Source organism: Gossypium arboreum, chromosome 6 (assembly GCF_025698485.1).
Source record: "Gossypium arboreum isolate Shixiya-1 chromosome 6, ASM2569848v2, whole genome shotgun sequence".
Lineage (NCBI taxonomy): Eukaryota > Viridiplantae > Streptophyta > Magnoliopsida > Malvales > Malvaceae > Gossypium > Gossypium arboreum.
Window position 1 is genome coordinate 31,154,984 of NC_069075.1, and position 21,658 is coordinate 31,176,641.

Sequence of the window (21,658 nt, forward strand, 5' to 3'; positions counted from 1 at the left end):
GTTAGCAGAAAATGAGTTTTTAATATTTCTATTGTTTTGATTAGTTGAAATATTTTGTATGACATCTTTCATAGGCAAGGGAATTAAAACTAGCTAACAATATATAAAAATAAAAATATCTATCCCGCTCCATCCCCACTAAAATCCAAAGGCGAATGCCCTTTTTGCCTTTATGCGTTTAAGGCAGCTGCATGCTTTTGTGAAGGAATGATAAGATTTTGAGAAGTGGACAAACTCCTGTCATTCAAAACAGGCAATTACAATGTTCTATACTTGGCCTTTTCTATGGTGTACCGCTCACTGTTTATATCCAACAGTTATATGCTATCAAATTATTTCTTTGCCCCTTTCACTTGGATGCAGAATAACCAATTAACTTATTATCAATATTTATATATAATCTTTATGCTGTGATTAATGGATGCCTTTAGTATTTAATTTCATGTTTTGTCATAGTAGGTTATGGACTATTGTTAAGAATCAAACTTTTACTTTGTATCCATTGTTAGTCATTTATCAAAGGTATGCATACAAATATTATATATATATAAATGTATATTTCCTTAATCGGTTTGAAAATGAAATGGATACTAAGGATTATAAGACATCAGAAGAGGAAAGAACGATAAAGAATAAAACACAGTGTGAGTGAGAGTGGCAGGCTTGTCATGTGACCTACAATGGCCACACAACTGTAGGCTAGCAAGCAGCAGGCAAAGGGCCTTGCCTGCGGGTGACAAACAAATAGTAAAAAAAAATCATTAAAGAATGGCCCATGAAACACTGAAATATGCTTCAACTAGCATGGCATTAGCACAGATATATACAAACAATGACTGACTCTGTGTCCCCTGTAGCTTGATTGATTGCCTGATTCTGATTCTGACTATGACCACCCTCAGTCTTCAATCCATCTGACTCACTTCCCACATCCCTTCCCATGCACATATTGCTAAACTGTGAAACACAGAATAATGACAACCAAATAATCCAACATTTTTATCTATCATTTCAAATTAGCCACTTCTTTTTGGCATTTCTTGTTAGCCTTTTAGCTGCCATGTTAATTAACATTATCATTTTGTCATAAGGCTTCTTGTCTTGGTATTTGCTGGTTCAGACCTTATTGTTGATTAATTAATAATCTAATCAAATTGAAGAATGATACATATACCCTTAAATTATTAGTGACAAACCATTTTAGGATGTCACATGATTGAACTACCTAATTAAATAGCTTAAAATCGTTTAACTAGAAACCCCAAACTTATAAACAAAGAATAAATACAAAATTCCACAACTTTTCCATTTAATTATTCGAAAAAAGCAATGCCAAATCAACTAAAGTTGGCCAAGTATTTGCTTAATTCTGTTTTCATGTAAGACAAGCACATGGTAACTAGCCTTTTATGGATCCCAAGACATGCCCTTTATCTCAAAAACTCAAATCCCTTTTCCCATCCTATAAAAGCCAAGCCACTCCATTCAAATCTTTCTACAACTAATACATAGAAATCATCAAACAGTGAAAAGAGAGAAGAGATGGCAAAAAAGGTTCAAAGAAGAGCAGCATCTCGTAGAAAGCTTCAGCTTCTGCGAACTCTTACCAATTCCAAATCTGTAATACAAAAACTAGTCTTGATTTGGATTCAAAAAGCTTTTCTGGTCAATGATGTTAACCCCACCTTTTTTTTCCCCCCTTTTTTTGAAGGTTAGAAGGAGGTCCATCATCTTAAATGTTCTTCTCCATTTTCACAAGCTTAAAGTCAAGTTGGAAGAAATACAAAGAGAGTACCAAAACCTTATGGCTATCAGAAACGAATATTTCAATCTGTTGAAGCATATACAAATCCCAAAGGTGATCCATGTTTTCCTTCATATATACATATATATATATAAGTACTTCTTTTGGATTTATGCATTCGTGATGTTTTAGTAGGAAGTGAAAGTGGAGAAGCTTGGGGAAGATCAGTTTGTGGTTAAAGTGAGGTGCAACAGAGGAGGGGATAAGTTGGTGTCAATTGTAGAGGCGTTTGAAGAACTGGGTCTTAATGTTGTTCGAGCTAGAGTTTGTTGCAACCATTTCTTTGCCATGGAAGCCATTGTTGTGGCTCAAGACCAACAAACTACTAAAACCAAAGATGTTACTCAAGCTATTCTTAAGGCCATTGACAAGCAAGGAGGAGAGAGGATTCTTGTAACATAAGAATTTTATCAATTAATAGAATGTTGTGTTGGAAAAGTTAATGTTTCGTCTAAGAACCTAGCTTAGCTTATGTAGATTCTCATTTTCATTTTAATGTTGCAAAAAAATGAAAATGAAGATCAAAGAATATACAATGAGATTTTCATTTTGTATTTTCCTATGATTATCCTATTATATTGTTATTCGTGTGTTAATTTTTTTTTTCTAAGGATTATCTGATTATATTGGGATAAAAGTATTATGGTAATCCTTGTATTTTATTTCAGATTGTATTAGGGCTCTCTATTGAAAAAAATGGACAAACCGATTCATGCAGCCAGATGGAGTAAAATAGCTTCACAATTAAAATTGTGGCTAAATGCTTAATTGATATTTTATATACAAAGCATAACAATAGCTTGAATCCTTGATCTTTCCACCTTTATTTAATTTGATCTCTACTCTTTTATTTGACAGAATTTGACTCTTAACCTTTTATTATTAATGTGATAATAAACATTTAATATGTCACACCAAGAAATAATTCAAATTTATATAAAAGTCAAAAAAAATTTAAAAATAAATAAAAGTTATAATTTTAAAATATATGATTGTTTTTAAAAAACGTAAAAATCTAAAAAGTTCAAAAAAATATAAAAATTTCTCAAATTTTAAATAAAAAATTCTAAACTTTTTAATTTTGAACTTTTTAAAAAAATTCTTTTACATGTCTAAAATTATAAATAACTCCAAATTTTCTTAAGATGGATATGTTTAATTTGAAAGGTAAAATAAAGATGTTCCTAATTTTACCTTGATGCGTAGCTTCTCCAATTTGCCATAAAAGCTTGAATTTCAATTTGGGTTTGTTGACTGGAAATGGTTCCTTTAGGATAAGTTTTTGAAGTGCCGTTTTTTGGGCAGTCAATCTAGACCATCAACAATTAAAGGCATTGTGCTCATATTAGGATTTTGTCCCCCGGCCTTCGCAGAGAGCCATGTAGGTTTACGGAGGGGGGAGCCTCAATTGTTGGAGATCGATACCTACAAGACTTGGGATTCGTCTTAATATCAGGTGTACAAATAATTATAGGGATACTTGGGCATGACGTGGATCGAACCACCAATCAAGGCCTTATATAGGACTTATAAGTAAACTTGGTACCACTTGAGCTACCTCTTTGAGGAGGCCAGGGGCGGCTACCTAGAAAACAACACTTTGGAGACTTCTCCCAAAGGAGTTGAAAGTTGATTCCCTATAACAATAAAAAGTGCTTTTTTTTTTGTTGAGAGATGGTTAACTCTTTTGGGAGAAGTCTTTGAAGTGTCATCCATCAAGTAGTCAACCTAGACCATCAACAATAGAAAGTATTATCCCCATAGATGGAGTTTTATTCCCTGGCCTCTGTGGAGATCAGCCATGTATGATTCATGGAGGGGGCACCTTGGTTGGTGGAGATTGGTACTTTCAAGACTCAAGATGCGTGTTAGTATTGGGTGTGTGAATAATTATAGGGGTACTAGGACATGCTGTGGATGGAACCACCAACCAAGGCCTTAAATGAACCATAAAAGCAAACTTAGTGCTACTTGAGCACCCTGGCTTCTGTAGAGAGTCGTATACAATTCATGAAGGGGGTTATCTTAGTTGGTAGAGATTGGTATCTGCAAGACTCTAGATAAGCGTTAGTGTTGGGCGTGTGAATAATTATAGGGGTACTTAGGTGCACTGTGGATTGAAGCACCAATCAAGGCCTTATATGAACTTTATAAATAAACCTAGTACCCCTATAAGTATTTACACACCTAATACTAATAGGTATCTCGAATCTTATAGGTACCAATCTCTGCCAACCAAGGTGCCTCTCCATGAACCATACACAGTTCTCCGCAAAGCTCAAAGGATAAAACCCTAACCACAGGGATAATACCTTCAATTTTAGATGGTTTGGATCGGTTGTACAGTGGACGACACTTCGAAAACTTTTCCCAAAAAGAGCCGATCCCCTGTCAACAAGGTTCAAATTCTAATTTCTCAATAAAAAAATTAGTTGTCGACGAGCTCCTTGATTAATCATTAAGATATTTGAATCCAACTTACTTTATATATTACCACTAATTATCTTAAATAATTTTTGATAAGTTGAGTTATTTATAATTTTTTTACTTTATGTTTTTTTTAAATTCTAAAGAGCAATGTTTTTATAATTTTGGAATTATAATTTTAAATTTTTGTTAAGAGTTTTGAAATTTTTAAAAAATTTAAAGTATTTTTGATATATCAAATAAAATAAATATAGTGTCGAGCCAATAATGAAAGATTTCAAAAAAGAGTAAAGACTAAATTGAATAAAGGTACCAAGGTCGAAGGCTAAATTTATTATTTATCTTATCTATATAACACCAAAATAAGCATTCAACAGACACTTTTAACTGTAGAGACCATTTTGCCCATTTTTCAATTCAATAAAGGGACCAAAATGTAATGTCATGTATGTATACGGATTACAATGACACTTTACCAATTTTATTGTTATTTATTTGTTAAACTATTTATATTTGAGAAATTCTATTATTACTCCATGTAGTATGCGTAGGTTAAATTATAGATTTAATTTCTATATTTTAATTTAATCAATTTTAATTTATATATTTTTAAATTAGTCAATTTTAAATTTATTATTTACTTTATATATAAAACTCCAAAATAAACCTTCATAACACACTTTTTAACTCTAGGGACAATTTTGCCCATTTTTCAATTCAATTGGCAACAATAAATTATTAATAAATAATACAAAATATATTTATATAATCAAAATATTATTTGCACAATTTTGGTTTTCCAATGTGGCAGAAAGAAAAGTATGAATGTTTTTTAAAATATTAAAATTGCACATTACTGTACAAAATTAATATCTATATTATATATAAAATTAGAAAAACTGTCAAATATTTTTTTATTTTCATTCATATTACTAAATTCACAATAAAAATAATTATAATATTTAATCTACACTTATTAGTTAAAAATTGAAATAAAATAGAAGAGATAATAATCATATATTTAAAAATAATTATAATTTAAATTACAATTATTAATTAAAAAACTATGCTAATTTTAAAACAGATTCGTTATTTGAATAGAAAAGTATAGAAAAGTTGTAATTAAAAATTAATTAAATATTAAATATATAAAATCATCAAGACATATGACATTAGAAGAGAAAATGCGAAATTTAAAATTGGGCGCTGCATGTTGGTTTACACTTTACAATGATATATGGACTTGCTCAACTTCTTGCCCACTATAAAAAAGCCTGCTATTTTGAAGCTGGTCGTCCAAAATAAAGCCCTGAGCCCAGGAGAAATATTTTCTTTTAATCTACATTTGGCAATTTCTGTCTTACATGTGTTTTAAAAATTATATATTTATAATTCCATATATAGATTTTTACATATTTGAATATTTGTATCATGTTGTTTTTTCTAAAAGAAAACTGAAAGGATGTCATTAATAAAATAAACAATTACATGACTACATGTAGAACACGTGTAGCCTAACAGCTTCCCCCAAACCGTCGGTGACACCCCGTAAAAAAAAAAAATAAAAGCAGAATACAACTTTCTAGATGCCTAAAAAACTGAACAGACGCATTAAAAACAACAGTAGCCGTCGAGAAACCTTAGAATGGCTGCCTGAAAAACAAAGAAACAAACCAAACAAATCAGAAAAAAATTGTAGCCTAAACTGATTGGCATTCCTCTCCGTCTCTTCTATTACCATCGTTTATCTCCAAAAGAACATTATTGTTAACGTCCAACGATGGATCCTTAAAGAACCTGAAATCGTCGGAATCCGCAAAAATCCCTTTCCTCCAACCCATTTCATCCTCAAAACAGAGCCCTTCTATCTTCTTCGTCCACCGCTTCAACTCTTGAAGGTGCCTCCTTAACCCAAATCATCGCCGATGGCCATTGATTTCCTTCCTTCGCCATCGTATGTGCCGCTCTGTTCACCGCTCTGCCCACGAAACGATAAGTAAAACTCTCATATCCTTGGGCCCCCTTTTTTATTTCTTTAATAATCATAGAAATGTTTGATCTGCCATTCTCTGATGAACGGATTTTCTTAATAACTATTAAGGAATTCCCTTCCACCACAAGTCGTCGGAATCCCAACTCTTCGGCCACCGACACCGCATGTAAACAAGCCTTCGCCTCAACCGTGGTGGCATCGGCCACAAAACTATTTGGGTAAGCACAAGTCGCAAAATGTGCCCCTCACCATCTCTAAAGATTATCCTAAATACCGAACTAAACATGCACTTGTTGAAAGTCGCATCAAAATTGCATTTAACTTCATTTATTCTTGGTGGCGTCCATATACTATTCATCTGGTTCATAGATGTTGAAATCACGGATTCTGTAAATGTGCTATCTGAATAATATGCTTTAATAAACGTAACCAGACCCACTATGTTCTGTTTTTCACCCTGATGATATACCTTATTTCCGTGGTATCAGACTGCCCAGAACACAATAGTTAGCCATTTGCATTTCTCCTCTCCTGTACAAGAAAATATATTTGCTAACCACAATTTCCAACTTTGTCCTTGAATGCTGGGCGAGACATCCACCCCCACCCCTTGAAGAACACTTTTAATAAACATGCAATCCCGGAAGATATGGCTCACCGATTCCTCTATTGTACGACAGAGGACAAATGCGCACCACCTGCATATTCCTCACTTGTAAATTGTCATAGGGATATAGTTATTAGCAATTTTCCGTGTTGTAATTTTTATTTTGCTTGCAACTTGTAACTTCTATAATTTGTTGTAGAAGTTCGGTAATAGCGTAGCTTGTTGTAACATTCCCCCCTGCGCTGCTGTAACTTCTTCACTAAGCAGCCATTTATAGCCACTTTTGGCCGAAAACACACCTATACTGTGTCCCCTTCACACTCTTTCATCATCAAGATCAACTTCAGCAACTGGGATTGTCAAAATTTTGTTTACCTGCTCCTCGACAAAAAGCTTCCTTAGGACCTCCAACTTACAGGTAGCTGTCTCTCTATTAGTAAGATCTGCTACAGTTGAATAATTAATATCAATATTCTGAATTCTAACTTTTCCATGTCCAGGTCTTGGTAACCAGACATCATTCCAGATGTTTATTGATTTGCCGTTTCCAACCCTTTAGCCCATGCCTAGCTCCAGAAGTCTCCTGGCTCCCCATATGCTTCTCCAGGTAAAAGATGGGTGACATCCTAAACTGGCACTCATAAAGTCACAATGTGGATAATCCTTTTCTTTCATGACACGAGCAGACAAACAATCTGGTTTCATAATTAACCGCCATCCTTGTTTAGCAAGTATCGCTATATTGAACTTGGTTAATTTCCTAAATCCCAATCCCCCTTGTGCTTTCGGCTAGCACATCCCCCTCCAATCACACTAATAAATTTCCTATTCTGTTTTAGAATTTTCCCACCAAAATTTACTAGTAATGCTTTCCAGTTCACGACATAACGTAACAGGCAACAAAAAACATCACATTGGGATGGCTTGTAAAATTGCTTTAATAAAAACTTCTTTACCTCCAAGTGTCCATTGACGTAAACTCCAATTTTCATTACGTTTCCTGAATTTATAATGCCTGTTTCTTTCGCTTTCCAATCATAGTTGGTAACCCGAGGTATTTTTAAAGGTTACTAGAGACCCTTACTCCCATAGTTGCCCCAATTTGTTCCTTCTTGATGCGCGACACATTATTGCTAAAAAATATGTGACTTTTCAAAATTGATCGATTGCTTTGAAACTCCATATTCGGTCACTAAAGCTTTAATAGCAGTAACCCCTTCCAGGCTTTCCTCCCCTAACAAGATGCTGTCATCTGCAAAAATTAGGTGAGTTAATGAAAGCCCACTTCTCCCGACTCTTACTCCTTGGATAGCTCCTCATTTTGCCAATTTATTAAGGGAAGAAAAACCTCCTGCACATATTAGAAATAAATACGGGCTAAGTGGGTCGCCTTGCCTCAATTCTCTTGTGGATTTCAATTTTTGCCCTTGCACCCCAGTGAACAAAACCGAATATTCCACCGTTCTAACACACTCCATAACTAAGCTTAACCAATCTTCACAAAAACCCGTACGCCTCGTAACTTATTCAATGAAACTTTATTTCACCCTGTCATGTGACTTTATTTCACCCTGTCATGTGCGTTACACAAGTCTAATTTCAAGGCAAAGTAGCCCTGCGCCTTTTTTGTTTCAGCGATTGTAGCACCTCGTATGCAATTAACGCATTGTGCCTAATTTTTCTGCCAAGAACAAATCTTGCCTGTGTTTCATCAATACATTTATCAAGCACTGTTCTAAATCTATTTACCACCACTTTAGATATAATACGACACATTACATAGGCTAATCGGCCTAATTTGTGACAAACAGGTTGGAGAGCTCACTTTTTAGATGAGCACAATGCTAGTGATGTTTAAAATGCCAATCTCCTTTCCTCTATTCAAAACGTCTAAACAGTATATAGTAATCTCATCTCCAGCATTGTGTGGATATTTTCGATAAAAAAATTGCATAATAATCATCTATACCTGATGCCTTTAAAGGTGCCATTCTTCATTGCTTCCCTCACTTCTTCGGATTTAAATTGTTCAATCAGCTTAGTGTTCATTTCTTCATGAATACATCTCATTATCCCTGACATCACTCTCTCATTATTGCTCGTATATGAAGCTGTGAATGATTCCTTGAAATAGTCAGTTGCCACTTCCCACTTGTATCTTCTCCTCCTCTCCTTTGACTCAATCCTTATTTGCTTTTTAGCCTTTCGTTGGTTTACTAGATTATGGAAAAGAAAAATTGTATTTCTATCTCCAAAGCGGAGCTAATTCGCCCTTGCACGTTGTTCCCAAAAAATCTTTTCTTTGCCAGCTGCCAAGTTTAGAGCCAACTTGACTTCTTCCATATCTGCCAATACTTCATCGTTCGGATCAAAATTGCTCAATTCATTCAGCCTCATATTTAATAGTGATGATGCCTTCCTCTTACTGGTAATTCGCCCCAATTCATCTCTAAGAAAATTTCCTACCTTCCCTAATTTGGGACATCACCCGAACATTCTTCCCAAAACTCTTTAACTCGCTGTTCACATTCTTCCTCTATGATCCAATTTGCATAAAATCTAAATACCCTTTTTCTCTTCACTTTGTGCTTTCTACTTTCAATCCCCAAATCAACTAGAGTCGGATAATGATTTGACATAGCATGCGACAAATGTTTTAAAGAATACCTTGGAAAACTCTCCACCATGCCAAATTTGCTACCCATTTGTCAATTCTCTCTCGAATATTATTTTCTGGTAATCGGCCTCTCTCCCAAGTGTACCATATGCCTGTAAATCCTATATTGCTAAGTTCACGGTCCTCCAATACTTTCCTTAAGCAAGCCATATTTCTTTTGTTCCGCAATCGCCCCCCCCCCCCCCTCCTTTTTCTTAAATGAGAACAATATTCATTAAAATCTCTCACAACTATCCATGGTAAATCTCGATAAGACCCTAACCTTCTTAGGAGATCCCATGATTTTTTTTTTTTTATGTTCTTCTGGTGCACCATAGAATCTTGTAAACATATTCAACTCCATTTTACCTATCTATGCGAAATGCTTTCAATTTCAATCTCAAAACATATCCATTACACTAATTGGAAACTAAACAAAACAATGAGGTTAATATAATTCAAACTAAGCATACTTTAAGCCAATTAGCATGTTTAACATTTAACTTACACTTTCCAAATCATAAACTCAATTTAACCAATTCATATGGACTAAATGATAGCCTAAACATACCAAACCATTCAAGAGCAGCATGAACAATCACATAACATCAAGCTTGTCAAAATATGCATTACAAAGTTTTATACCAAATGGTATATCCATAACCAAACATCACCACAAATTGCATAACACTATCATCTTCAAAAAATGACCATTTGCACACTAAGAGCCCTTATGTACATGCCACATAGGCTAGACACCAAATTGAACATATAACTACTGTCTTAGAATAGTGTGTGCTCCTCCACTGATTTGGCTCAACAAGTTCCACAAGATGACAATCTATAAGAAAGGAAATCAACTAGAGTAAGCATTAGAAATGCTTAGTAAGTTCAAATGGAAACACTAAACATACCTTGATTATTTAAAGCATAATTAAACTATTCATGGTGGCATTTAACATGGCTGTCCTTGGCACATAATGGCATAGCTATTCACATGTCAACATTTTCCAAACAAATGTGTTACTCATCTTCTCATATCATGAATACCTATTACATATCAAATATTAATGCATGCTATCTCATTTCCAATTCACATTTAAAATTTTAATTTCCATTCAATTGATTATCGTCCAAAAAACTACAGTAAAACAGACTCGGGTACACGAGAATAAGTTGCTCACACAAGCTGGCAATATTTCAAGGTTGCTCACACAAGCTGACATTATAACAGAGTTACTTACACAAGCTAACATTATATTGAGATTACCCGTCCGGGCTAAACCTATGATATATATATAACTCGAGAATCTACAACAAATACTAGACCTTGTTATAACATGTAAAACCCCCAATCAAGCATACGTATAGCCCTAATGATATGCTATACTCATTCTAACCTTTTATTAAGTTCACACGAGCATAATTTCCATATATATGTCATTATTGATCTTTGTAAATATTCACAACTCAAATCATATCCTGTAGAATATCACATTTTCATTCACTTGCCTTATAATCGAACAACTTTCACATTTACACCATGTACTAATACATAACCAACAATTATATAACATTACAATCCAGTCCATTACATGTCAATATCATTAGTTCTCAAGTTATGTCTAATTATGTATACATATATAATCAATACAAATTACACTTGATATAAAATGAAATAGTAAGTTTCATATGAACTTACCTATTGGAACACCAAAACGAGTTGATCTTTAAGGGCTACTCGACAATTTTAACTTTTCCCCAATCAACTCCACTTTGATCTGATTCTTGATCTATACAATTATTTCATGTCACCAATCAATATCAAACACTTCCATACTATACTATGGTATTCATGATTTCATGAAATTCTATTTTTCAATTCCCCTCATATTTATATTTTATTTTATTTAGTTCTTAAACTCAGGATAAATTGAAAATTCAATTCCTAGATTTGGATTAAAATCTGATTTCATATATCCCTATTAAGGACCTTATTTTATCTATTACCATAATAGTTTCATACCAAGTTTTACATTTATTCAATTCGGTCTCTAATGTGACAAAGTTAACAATAACCTAAATTAACTTTACAATCTTTAAAGAAATCAAATGAGAATCTTCAATCTTAACGAAAATCTTCTTTAGAGTAGGCTTCAATAGTGTTTTTCGAGTTGTTTTATTGACTATTCTATGACAGCTCACTCCTATTTATTGACTATTCTATGATAGCTCACTCCTATCTTCTTAATTTTGTCATATTTAGGTCTTAGAATGCCCAAAAAACCTAAAAATCGTGTTTTTCAGTTGTTTGGGGTCCAAATTCGCAAAATTGACATGACCTGCCACATGGCCATAAGTAAAAAAAAAACATTAATTTAAAGCATTAGGAGCATACAATTCACCATTAATATCGAATAATCACCAAAAAATGCATTAAGAATGAGGCTAAAAACATGTTACTTTTAGCACCTATCAATTTAATAATATTATATATTTTTCATTTATTAAAATTTTATGTAGGTAATTTAATATATTTTTTAATGTTTACATTATAGTGTTATATATTACTGTAATTTAAAATTTATTTGTTATAAGTTACGTAATATATAAAAATAATATAACGTAATTAATATATTACAAACTTTAAAAACGAGCCAAAGTCAGTTAGGTCTTAGATGTTCAAGCTCGAACTTAATCCATATTTTAAATTATTTGTTTTCCTGAAACTTTTTTTTCGAACCTAATACTTTTACCAACCCTTTTCAAATTTCAAGTTGACCTTTGAGCTTGACTAGGTAGCCCAATCCTTGAATAGCTCTACATGATACAAGCTCACAATGTATTGGGCTTATGGGGTTATGGGCTTGCAAGTGTCCTTAGCTCATAAGATGATTCATCTTAGTTTAAGGTGTTGACCCATTAGGTCAGCAGGATGTGAGGTAAGCTTGCAAGATATAGGTATAACATATTTAAATTTTTTTATAGATTTTATATAAAAATATAAAAAGAAAAAACACTTTTATTATAATAGATTTTTAATCATGCCTTAATCAATTTAATATTCAATTAACTTCTGACCATAATTAAATCACGGAGTAAAAATAATATAATAAATTAAAATTAAATGAATTTATATTAGAAGAAAATTTACTTTAGTTTACATCAATATAAATATATCACTCCTTTGGAATATTTATTTATCTATCTGTGAGGAGAGCAGGGAACCTCAATTATATAAGGGTCTAGTAGTAGTATTAAATAACTTAATCTGCAGCGATTTTCATAAGGAATTTAATTAACTATATCTGCCAATTCTTCTTAATAATTTAGGAGAAAAAACAAAATGAATGAAATGGGAAGTGATGACAAGAGTCATAGTTGGTTTATGACTGCAGAGCCAAGGAATATTGAAAAAGGCTAAAGTTGATGAAATCACCATCATTGAATTTTATCTTATTTTAATTACACTAATACTTTATTTATATTCATAACTTGGATTTTTTTTATAAATTGGATGTTTTAATTAATTTTTATTTTAATACTCTTATATTAAAAATTGGATTTAATTTTAATTTATATGAATTTAATTATTTGCAAATTTAGACTATCACTCAAATGCATTTAATTTTTAAGAGGTTATAAAATATAAAGTTAATTATAACTACTCGGATAATTATAAACTACAATTGGATTGATGATTAGAATGTATACTTGAACTTAAGGTCGCAAATTCTCATGCCCTCAAACTTATAACCAAATTAAGATCTACTTGTTTGTATTTAGAATCTAAATTGATATATATGTATTTAGAAATTTAAAATGTTTAAGCCAATATAAATACCTTATATATTCATTTGAATTTTATAAGTAGTTAGTTTAAAAGACACAATTTTATATATCAAAGTTTGAATATGTTTTTGTTAAGTATTACTTTTTTCTTTTATTGATTTAGGTATTTGAGTTTATTTTTATTTTTGTTTAAATTAGTACTTGAACTTGGTTTCATAGTTTAAATTGATTTAAATAAGTCATTTATTGTATTTATTAATTTGGATCAAAAATCAAGTTCAGGATCAAAATAAATTTTAGGTACCAAATTAAACTTTAAAAACTAAATTCAAGTACTTAATTGAACTAGAAAAATTCTTACTTAACAAGTATTTATTGTATGGTGAACCTTGTAAACCCAGGAAGTAGGATCAAATTCAATTTGTTCGAGGAAAGGGGAAACCAAATTGAAGTGGATTCAACCCTATCTTAGCAACCAAGTCTCCTGAAATGCAAAGAGAAGCCAAGGGAGATTAGGGCGAATCAGCAGCAACAAATACTAATAAAAGAAGGCATTCAAGAACGTAAAAAATAAAGATCCGAATGATTTAGAGTGGGTGAGAGTTGTATCTTGGATTGGAGACAATGTTCTTGAAGCCATCTTGAAAAAAGGATATGTATGAGCATAAACTAGATAAATAAAGATTTCAATTGAATTAATTTCTCTCCGTTTGTACATGTTGATTCGAACGTTGACACTCAATAAAATCTTTTAAGTATGTTTGTATTACGCTTCTTGATTTCGAACCAAGATTCCTAAAAATGAATTCATGATTTTCTTTTAAGCTCAATCAAATCTATTTAAAGCTTATCAAATTTTTTTTTATCACAAACTTTTATATGATCAAACTCATCTTCACTCGAATCTACTTCGATATTGTGTAAATGATTGGACTTTTTAAAGTTTGGCTATGTTAGGCACCCGAATGACCTTGATGCTTGCATCAATCATATATATTATAAAGTAACGTTACACAAGTATTTTAGGAAACAATCCTATGTAGAGACCTCAAGTTCTGATGTCGTCGCTATTAATATTAAAATAATCCATAGGTATACTATTAGTTATCGATGTATATAATTTTTAACAATAAAGTAAATTTATATGCGAATTCTTTTTCATTTTAATTTGGCAACCTACAAATTTGTATTTCTTATAAACAAAATTGTAATTCCATTTTTCACAACAATGGAAACATTTTTATTGTTTGAAAAATAATATGTTTGACATTGTTTTTAAGAAAACTTTTACGATCTACTCCTAAACTATACTCATTGAATCCAAAATAATTGATAATTAGTCAAATCAATAGAAATTGAATTAAACTTCTTATATTTTTATATTAATATAAAAATTCAATAAAAATAATTATAAATTCTACTGACATTAATTTACCTTTAAAAATATTACCTCATTAATTTATCGTAATTATGTTAATATATTCCTTTAATCTTATACATAATAAATAATTTTGGAATAAGTAAAATTAATTTACAAGCTTTAAAATAATTTAAAACCCATTTAGTAACCAAATGTGAGAGATAGGAAGTGCCGCGGGTCAAGAATGGGACTTGGAGGGCTTAAAAAGCCTAAAACAATGTAGTGGGTGACATTGTGTTGCATAACATTGTAACATTGTATAATGTCACGAAATTTTATTGCTTGCCATCATGACTTCACTCTCTACATGCCTAATGTTGAAACATGGCGATGAACGATGTCGCAACATTGCTTTTTGTATGCTCAATGCATAACATTACGAGGGACGATGTTGAGACGTTATAGAGAAATAGCCCAAAACACTTTAAATCAATCTCAAACATCATCAAAACATACCAATAAGTTTCAATTTATTTTAGAACAATATCAAAACACATTTGAGCACAAAATCATCGTAAAACATTATCAAAATCATAATCATACTCAAGACTACTTTGGCAGAGTTAAAAGCATTAATACACATAATAAAACTTGCAAATTTAGAAAACAATACACTTATTCTATGTACATACAATTTCAAACTCTTCTAATACAAATGATACGAAACCAAAATTCTTTATTCTCTTCAAAGCTTGCATAGGAATGTAATCCTTCATTGACATGGTGTCATGCTTCTCGAAAGGGGCTTCCACTTTAGCATATAAACCACTAACAAGTTAAGCTTGAAGAGTTTAGTAAGTACATTAGGACATCCTACTTTTTCATCCCTTACACTTAGTGTTGAGTCTTATATAAATTAATATCTTCACTTTGTATAAGCAACTCATTAATGAGAGTATGGTTCTTTTCACTTATTGGTTCATTCTTTAAGACTCAAGGGTGCATCCGTTTAGTTAATCACTATACACTTTTAAGGTAATTACCATTTACTAGCTCATTTTCTCACTTTTAAGTATTCTACAAGAATCATTGAATCATTAGTCCCTTTGTAATACCTTCTACCCGCATCTGTTGCGGAATAGGGTACAAGGCATTGTCAGAGTTTACTGAACATTTTTTGAGAATTCTGAATCATTTATTATTCATATTCTGAAAATAATCATAACGTCCCTCTATTGGGCCCTTAAAGTCCAAAACATACATTTAAACACTCAATTCACATTCATGTCACATAAATGTATAATTTAAACATTAAATAATTCAATTCAAGTTGCACGAACTTACTTCGTTGCTTATTCGTATTTATAGTTTTACTAATCCGAAAACTTTTTCTTTTTCACGTTCAAGTCTCATATTTGAGATGCCCGGATCTTTATAAATAAATTTGATCATCATTTTTATTTATTTCATATTCTAATACATTCAATTAATGCTCTAGGCAAAATTTCCATTTTACCCCTAAACTTTTGATTAATGACGATTTCATCCTTAGACACAGAAAAATAAAGTTTTTGTAATTAAATCCTTCTTTCGAACTTAATTATTCTTATATATATTGATAACAACCCATAAATTCTATAAAATAACAAAATTTTCCATAATTTCAACACTTTTCAATTTAATCCCTAAAACATGTTTTCACCCGATCTTGATCTAGATTAATAATTCCATTAAATTTTATAATTTAGATAATAACGCAATTCATTTCCTTCATTTTGGTCATTTTTGACATTTTTACGAAATTACCCCTACAGTTCTTCTTTTATTCAATTTAGTCCCTGAGTCTAAAACATACAAATTATCCATTTTAAATTTAAACCTATTAAGGGTTGCAACAAACAGCAGTATGTATGTTACCCAGATGAAATACTTCTCTCAATTTTTCATCCCTTTTGCTTCTGTTCGTTTGGTTGCAACTCCTAGGTCCTTGAATCTCAAACTTACTTCATACTTCATCCGGAATTACTACCTTATTGCTCTAGCTTCAACAAGAACTTCATATTTCATCCGAAATAATTACTTTATTGCTCTAGCTTCAACAAGAGCTTCATATTTCATCCGGATAACTTGGTTCTATTTTTCTTCCTGTGTGAAAAACCCAACAAAACACTTGCTAGCTGAAAATTCATATATTTATTTCCCTCCTCCTCCTCTTCATTCCACATCCTTGATTTATATAATATGCTTATAAGTAACATTATCAATAATTTCACTATTTACTTATATGTATATTCAAAGCTGTCCATTTGAGTCATAGTCACTAAATTATTTATATCTTCATCTACAAAACTTCAAATTAAGATCCGTTAATTTTACCTGAAACTAGACTCACATTTATTCTTACCATAAAATTTTAATAATTTTTGGTTTAGCCAATTAGTACATTTTATTAATTAAAGTCTCCCCTATTTTGCTATTTGACAGTTCTGACCACTCTTCACTAAAGTTTAATTATCTCTTTAAACAGAATTCAAATGAAGTTATCATTTGTTTCTTATAAAAATAAACTCATTGAGGAATCTAACCATATAAATTAAGTCCCAAAATTATTTTTTTATAATTTTTAATGATTTTTCCAAGTCAGAACAGGGGATCTCGAAATCATTCTGAACCAGTCTCAGAAAAATATATATATATATCTTAGAATACAGAATTCCTTTACTTTTTATATTTCTTTTATATGAAAATAGACTCAATAAGATTTAATTCCATATCTCAGTAAGCTTCTAATTCAATTTCTACCATTTTTGGTGATTTTTCAAAGTTAGCCTATTGCTGCTGTCCAAAACTACTTTAGTGCAACATATTGATTACCAAGTTTATAACACTCTTATTTCCATTCTCTACCATAATTTCCATTATTTTCTCTCATTTCCCTTCACTAATATATCAAGAACATGGATCCTTATATAATAAAACTCTACCTTAGCATCATTTTCATGCTTTTGATATTACCTTACATGAGAAACTCTACTTAAAATATATTGAAATCGTAAAATTCTTACCTTGTCCCATTGATTTTAATCTTTAACTTGATTTTTCTCTCTCCTCTAGCGTCTATTTCTTGAATCCAACTTGATATTCCAATTCCCCTTAGTCTCCTTAACATTTTTCTCTCTTGGTAGCTATGAAAATTCTTTTGATTTTTAGGTGAAAAGGGTGAATTTTTGGTGGAAGGACTAAATTGTAAAGAAAGGAAAGTTTACTCTTTTCTTTTCTTTCTAACGTGAGATGCATGAAAATGATGGTGTTGTTCCCTCTCCTTTTTTTTTTCTTTCCATACACACACATATATATATATATATACTAAGTAAAATAATAAAATAATAAAAAATATCTTATTAAAATATTAAATAAATAATAATTATCTAATTAAATAACTATAAAATATCACCAACATAATCATTACTTTCTGGATTTCTCTCTCTTCCAATTGACCATTTTGCCCTTCATGATCTTTTAAAATTCCATTCTTGAGTCATCACTTAATTTGGTAAAATTGTAATTTAGTCCCTCATAATTCTTCACCTATTCAATTTGGTCATTATTCATCAATTTTCCTTGGTTTCTAGATCATTCCACCCTTAAAATATTTGCACTATTAGTCCTTCAACTTTTTCATATTTACACTTTAATCCCTCAAATTTTAAGTATTTACTCTTAGGCCACAAAACTTTTCTCACTTTTACAATTTAGTCCTTTCTTGAATCAATATGTCATAATATACTTCCTAGTGACATAACTCCATTTTCCTCATCTTGTCACTTTATTTCCTTATTTTACTGTATTAAGGATAATATCTTACTGTAAAAATTTTCGGGGTGTTACACCCTTCAGTCAGATTAAGCATTTTGTTCACCAATGCTTACAAATTTATCTGGTTACAATCCTATAAACTTTTTATTCAACTTCACTTCACTTGTTAATTATAGAGCACTTCAATGTTAACTTCTTATTTCACTAAATTCACTTATTCGGAACATCACTTTCACACTTAGGTCCATTCTTAGTTAATTATACACTTCATCACTTTTCTTTAAATTATGCCACATTTGGCACACATATTGTAATTTGTAAGTTCAATTATTATTAACTTTAACACTTAGTAAACGCTAGCAAAATAAGACTCAAATGCTTGGGATTCCAACCAAACACCATACACTTATTGCACTAAAAGTGCAATCCAACCATCACACCGAACACTAGGCCCTCATTATGCTAATAAATGCTATGCCATAAGGCATAACTTATTGTCTTCAAACAAAATCTTGTCTTCTAACACAATACGTGCACACTAATCCCTATTGGCATGTCAATCGTTCACTAACTATTTCAATATGTTTACAAGGGCAATTCATTTTTTAAAATCAATTAAGCATTGTGAAATTCAATTATCACATTGATTTTAGTAGTAAATTCTCATACAATACACTTATACGTATTCACCTATTTTATCATTATAGAAATCACTTGTTGGTACTCGTTTATTAAATTCACTTAGTAAGCGCTTATGGAGCCATTCTTTATCACTTCTTGCACTTTCACTAGTTCACATATTATTTAGGTGATTTATACCACCGATACGTATTATACACATTTATTATAACACCCCACACCCGGCCTAGATGTTATGGTCGAGTCTTAAGGAATTATATAAACCCGTTTTAAAACCAAATTTTGAATTCAAGAACGTACATTTTGACAATGTTAATTTTGGTAAATCACTTTCCAATTTTTAGAAAAGTATTTGTTAAAACTATTCATTTCATTATAGAAAAACACTTCAGTAATTAATTTGTTTCGCTTCAGAATTTTATAAGTTATTATATTTTATGAAAATCGTGAATTGAATTATAAAAAATAAATAGTTTCAGGGTTTGAAAATAATAATTACTAAATCCAACAGAAGCAAATCAAAAACGAAAAAAATAAAATCCAAAAAAGTAAAGTCCGATAAATCTAGAATAGTTCTAAAAACATAAACTGTCTTAGTTTTAAATTAGGATATCAATTCGAGCACCCATGTGCAACCCAATCCTAAGTTTGCTAATTACTTGAGAAGTCAAAAAATTTGGGTGAGCTTACAAGCCAAGTATGTAACTCAGCCCTTAAAAGCAGAACATATAGCACAATTCACACAGAGGTTAGATACTGAACATGTAACAGCCCGATTTTGGGCCTAGTCGAAACAATGGTTTCGGGACCACTATTTCGAGGCTAGAGAAAATTATTTTAGTATTATTTTATGTGTTATAATATAATTTTATAAGTGCATGTAAATTTTGGTAAGTTAATTTTAGCAATTTCTAGTCTAATTTCGAAAAAGGACTAAATCGCGTAAAAGGTAAAAGTTGTGTTTTAATACCTAAAGGTATTAAGTTGCCTTGTATCTTAAATTGGGGGTATTTAATGTGACAGCCCAAAATTGACCCTAGTCGGGATGTGGTTTCGGGACCACAAAACTGAGGCATAAAAATAATTTAAAAATTTATTTTGATGCCTATGATATGTGTTAATTTGTGTATGACATTTTGATGTTTCAATTTAGAATTATAAATGTGAATTTCACTAGAAAGGACCTAGTAGTAACCTTTGAAAGTATGATGGGGAAATGTGTGATGACTAGTTGATCATGCATGCAAAAATAAGGGATTTGCATGTCAAATTTCCCCAAAGATGGTATAGTGGCCGCCATGACAAGGAATATGGGCAAGGAAAACATGTTATGACATGTTTTGTTAATGCATGATGTGATAAATGATAAAAAATTAAGCATGTAGGAAGAGAAACAAAAAATCAAAATTTGCTCATCCTTTCCCCTTTTGCCGTGAGTGAAAGAGAAGAAAAGAAAAATTTTGTTCATCCATTTTTCTCTTCTTTGGTAAAAATACTAAGGAAAAAGGAAGGATTTTTGCTTCATGCTTGGTTTAGAAGAGAACTAGAAGGAGATTCGGCTATAATTGCATCAAGATTAAGGTATGTTTGAGGTTGTGTCATGAGGTTCATGCTTGTTTTGGTTGCTAACTTGATGTGCATGTTAGCCATGGTTCAAATCCTTGTTATGCCATGAAAATGGTATTTGGCCAAGGTTGATATTGTGTTAAAGCCATTGCATGCTAAATGTGAAGCTTGTTGATGATGCATGTAATGATGGATTGACTACTCTTGAAATTTCTTTTAGTATTCTTGAGTAGGACATTGAATTCTTTGTTTAACCATGACCAAAGTTAAAAGGGTATGGTTGTGATGTATTCGCCATGGTGCATTCATGAGCATGATTTATGCTTGTTACTTGATTGGTAAAAAATTTGTGTTTGGATGGGTATGAACCCTTGAGATTCGCCATGCACCTATATATAAATATATGTTTGCACATGATGTGTTGGAATGACATATATACTACCTCAAAGTATGTATTTTCATGTGATTGTGTTTTGATTATGAAGCAAATGATAGATGTGTATTGAGCTACAATATGTAAAGCATTAGCTAGTAAAATGTGTGCCATGCATGTGTGGTATTAAACATGTAATTGGCCTCAACATCAACATGCATAATCGGCCCATGAATGAGTACCTAAGAGGTTGTGTTGTTCGCCATGAGTAAGCATGTTGAAGGCTTTGTGTGTTGAGTCGATTCATGAATTCGTACTTATGTGACTTTAATGTCTAGTGAATATATGTGGGCTAAGTGCCTTGAGTTCCTCTTTTGATACTCAAATGATTGAATCAATTTATTTGCTAAATTAAGCTCAAGAGCAAAGAGGACCAAATCCGATAAAGGGAAGGAAAAAGTAGTCGAATAGCCATCGGAATCATTCGACAACATCCGAGGTAAGTTTTGAGTATCGAAACTTAGATTTTGATTCGATTGAATGAAGTAATAAGCAATCAAAATTCTGCCCTTGTATATGGCCATTGAGCCGAAATGATATTTTTGTTAAGTGAATTGTGCATAAA

The 21,658-nt window shown here is 31.6% G+C and overlaps 1 protein-coding gene and 1 long non-coding RNA gene across 2 annotated transcripts; both read left to right on the top strand.

The window, feature by feature from the left end:
- The first annotated feature begins 1,451 nt into the window (after window positions 1-1,451).
- Window positions 1,452-2,366, top strand: LOC108466733 (uncharacterized). The gene is made up of 3 exons (XM_017767105.2): window positions 1,452-1,620; window positions 1,712-1,858; window positions 1,940-2,366. Exons 1-3 carry the CDS (start codon window positions 1,543-1,545, stop codon window positions 2,204-2,206), a joined length of 492 nt encoding a protein of 163 aa, XP_017622594.1. The 5' UTR covers window positions 1,452-1,542; the 3' UTR covers window positions 2,207-2,366.
- A 3,304-nt stretch (window positions 2,367-5,670) lies between these two features.
- On the top strand, window positions 5,671-7,672 carry LOC108463153 (uncharacterized). Its single transcript, XR_001868013.2, has 3 exons — window positions 5,671-6,227; window positions 6,333-7,249; window positions 7,332-7,672. It is a non-coding gene; the product is annotated as an uncharacterized LOC108463153 (long non-coding RNA).
- Window positions 7,673-21,658: the final 13,986 nt, after the last annotated feature.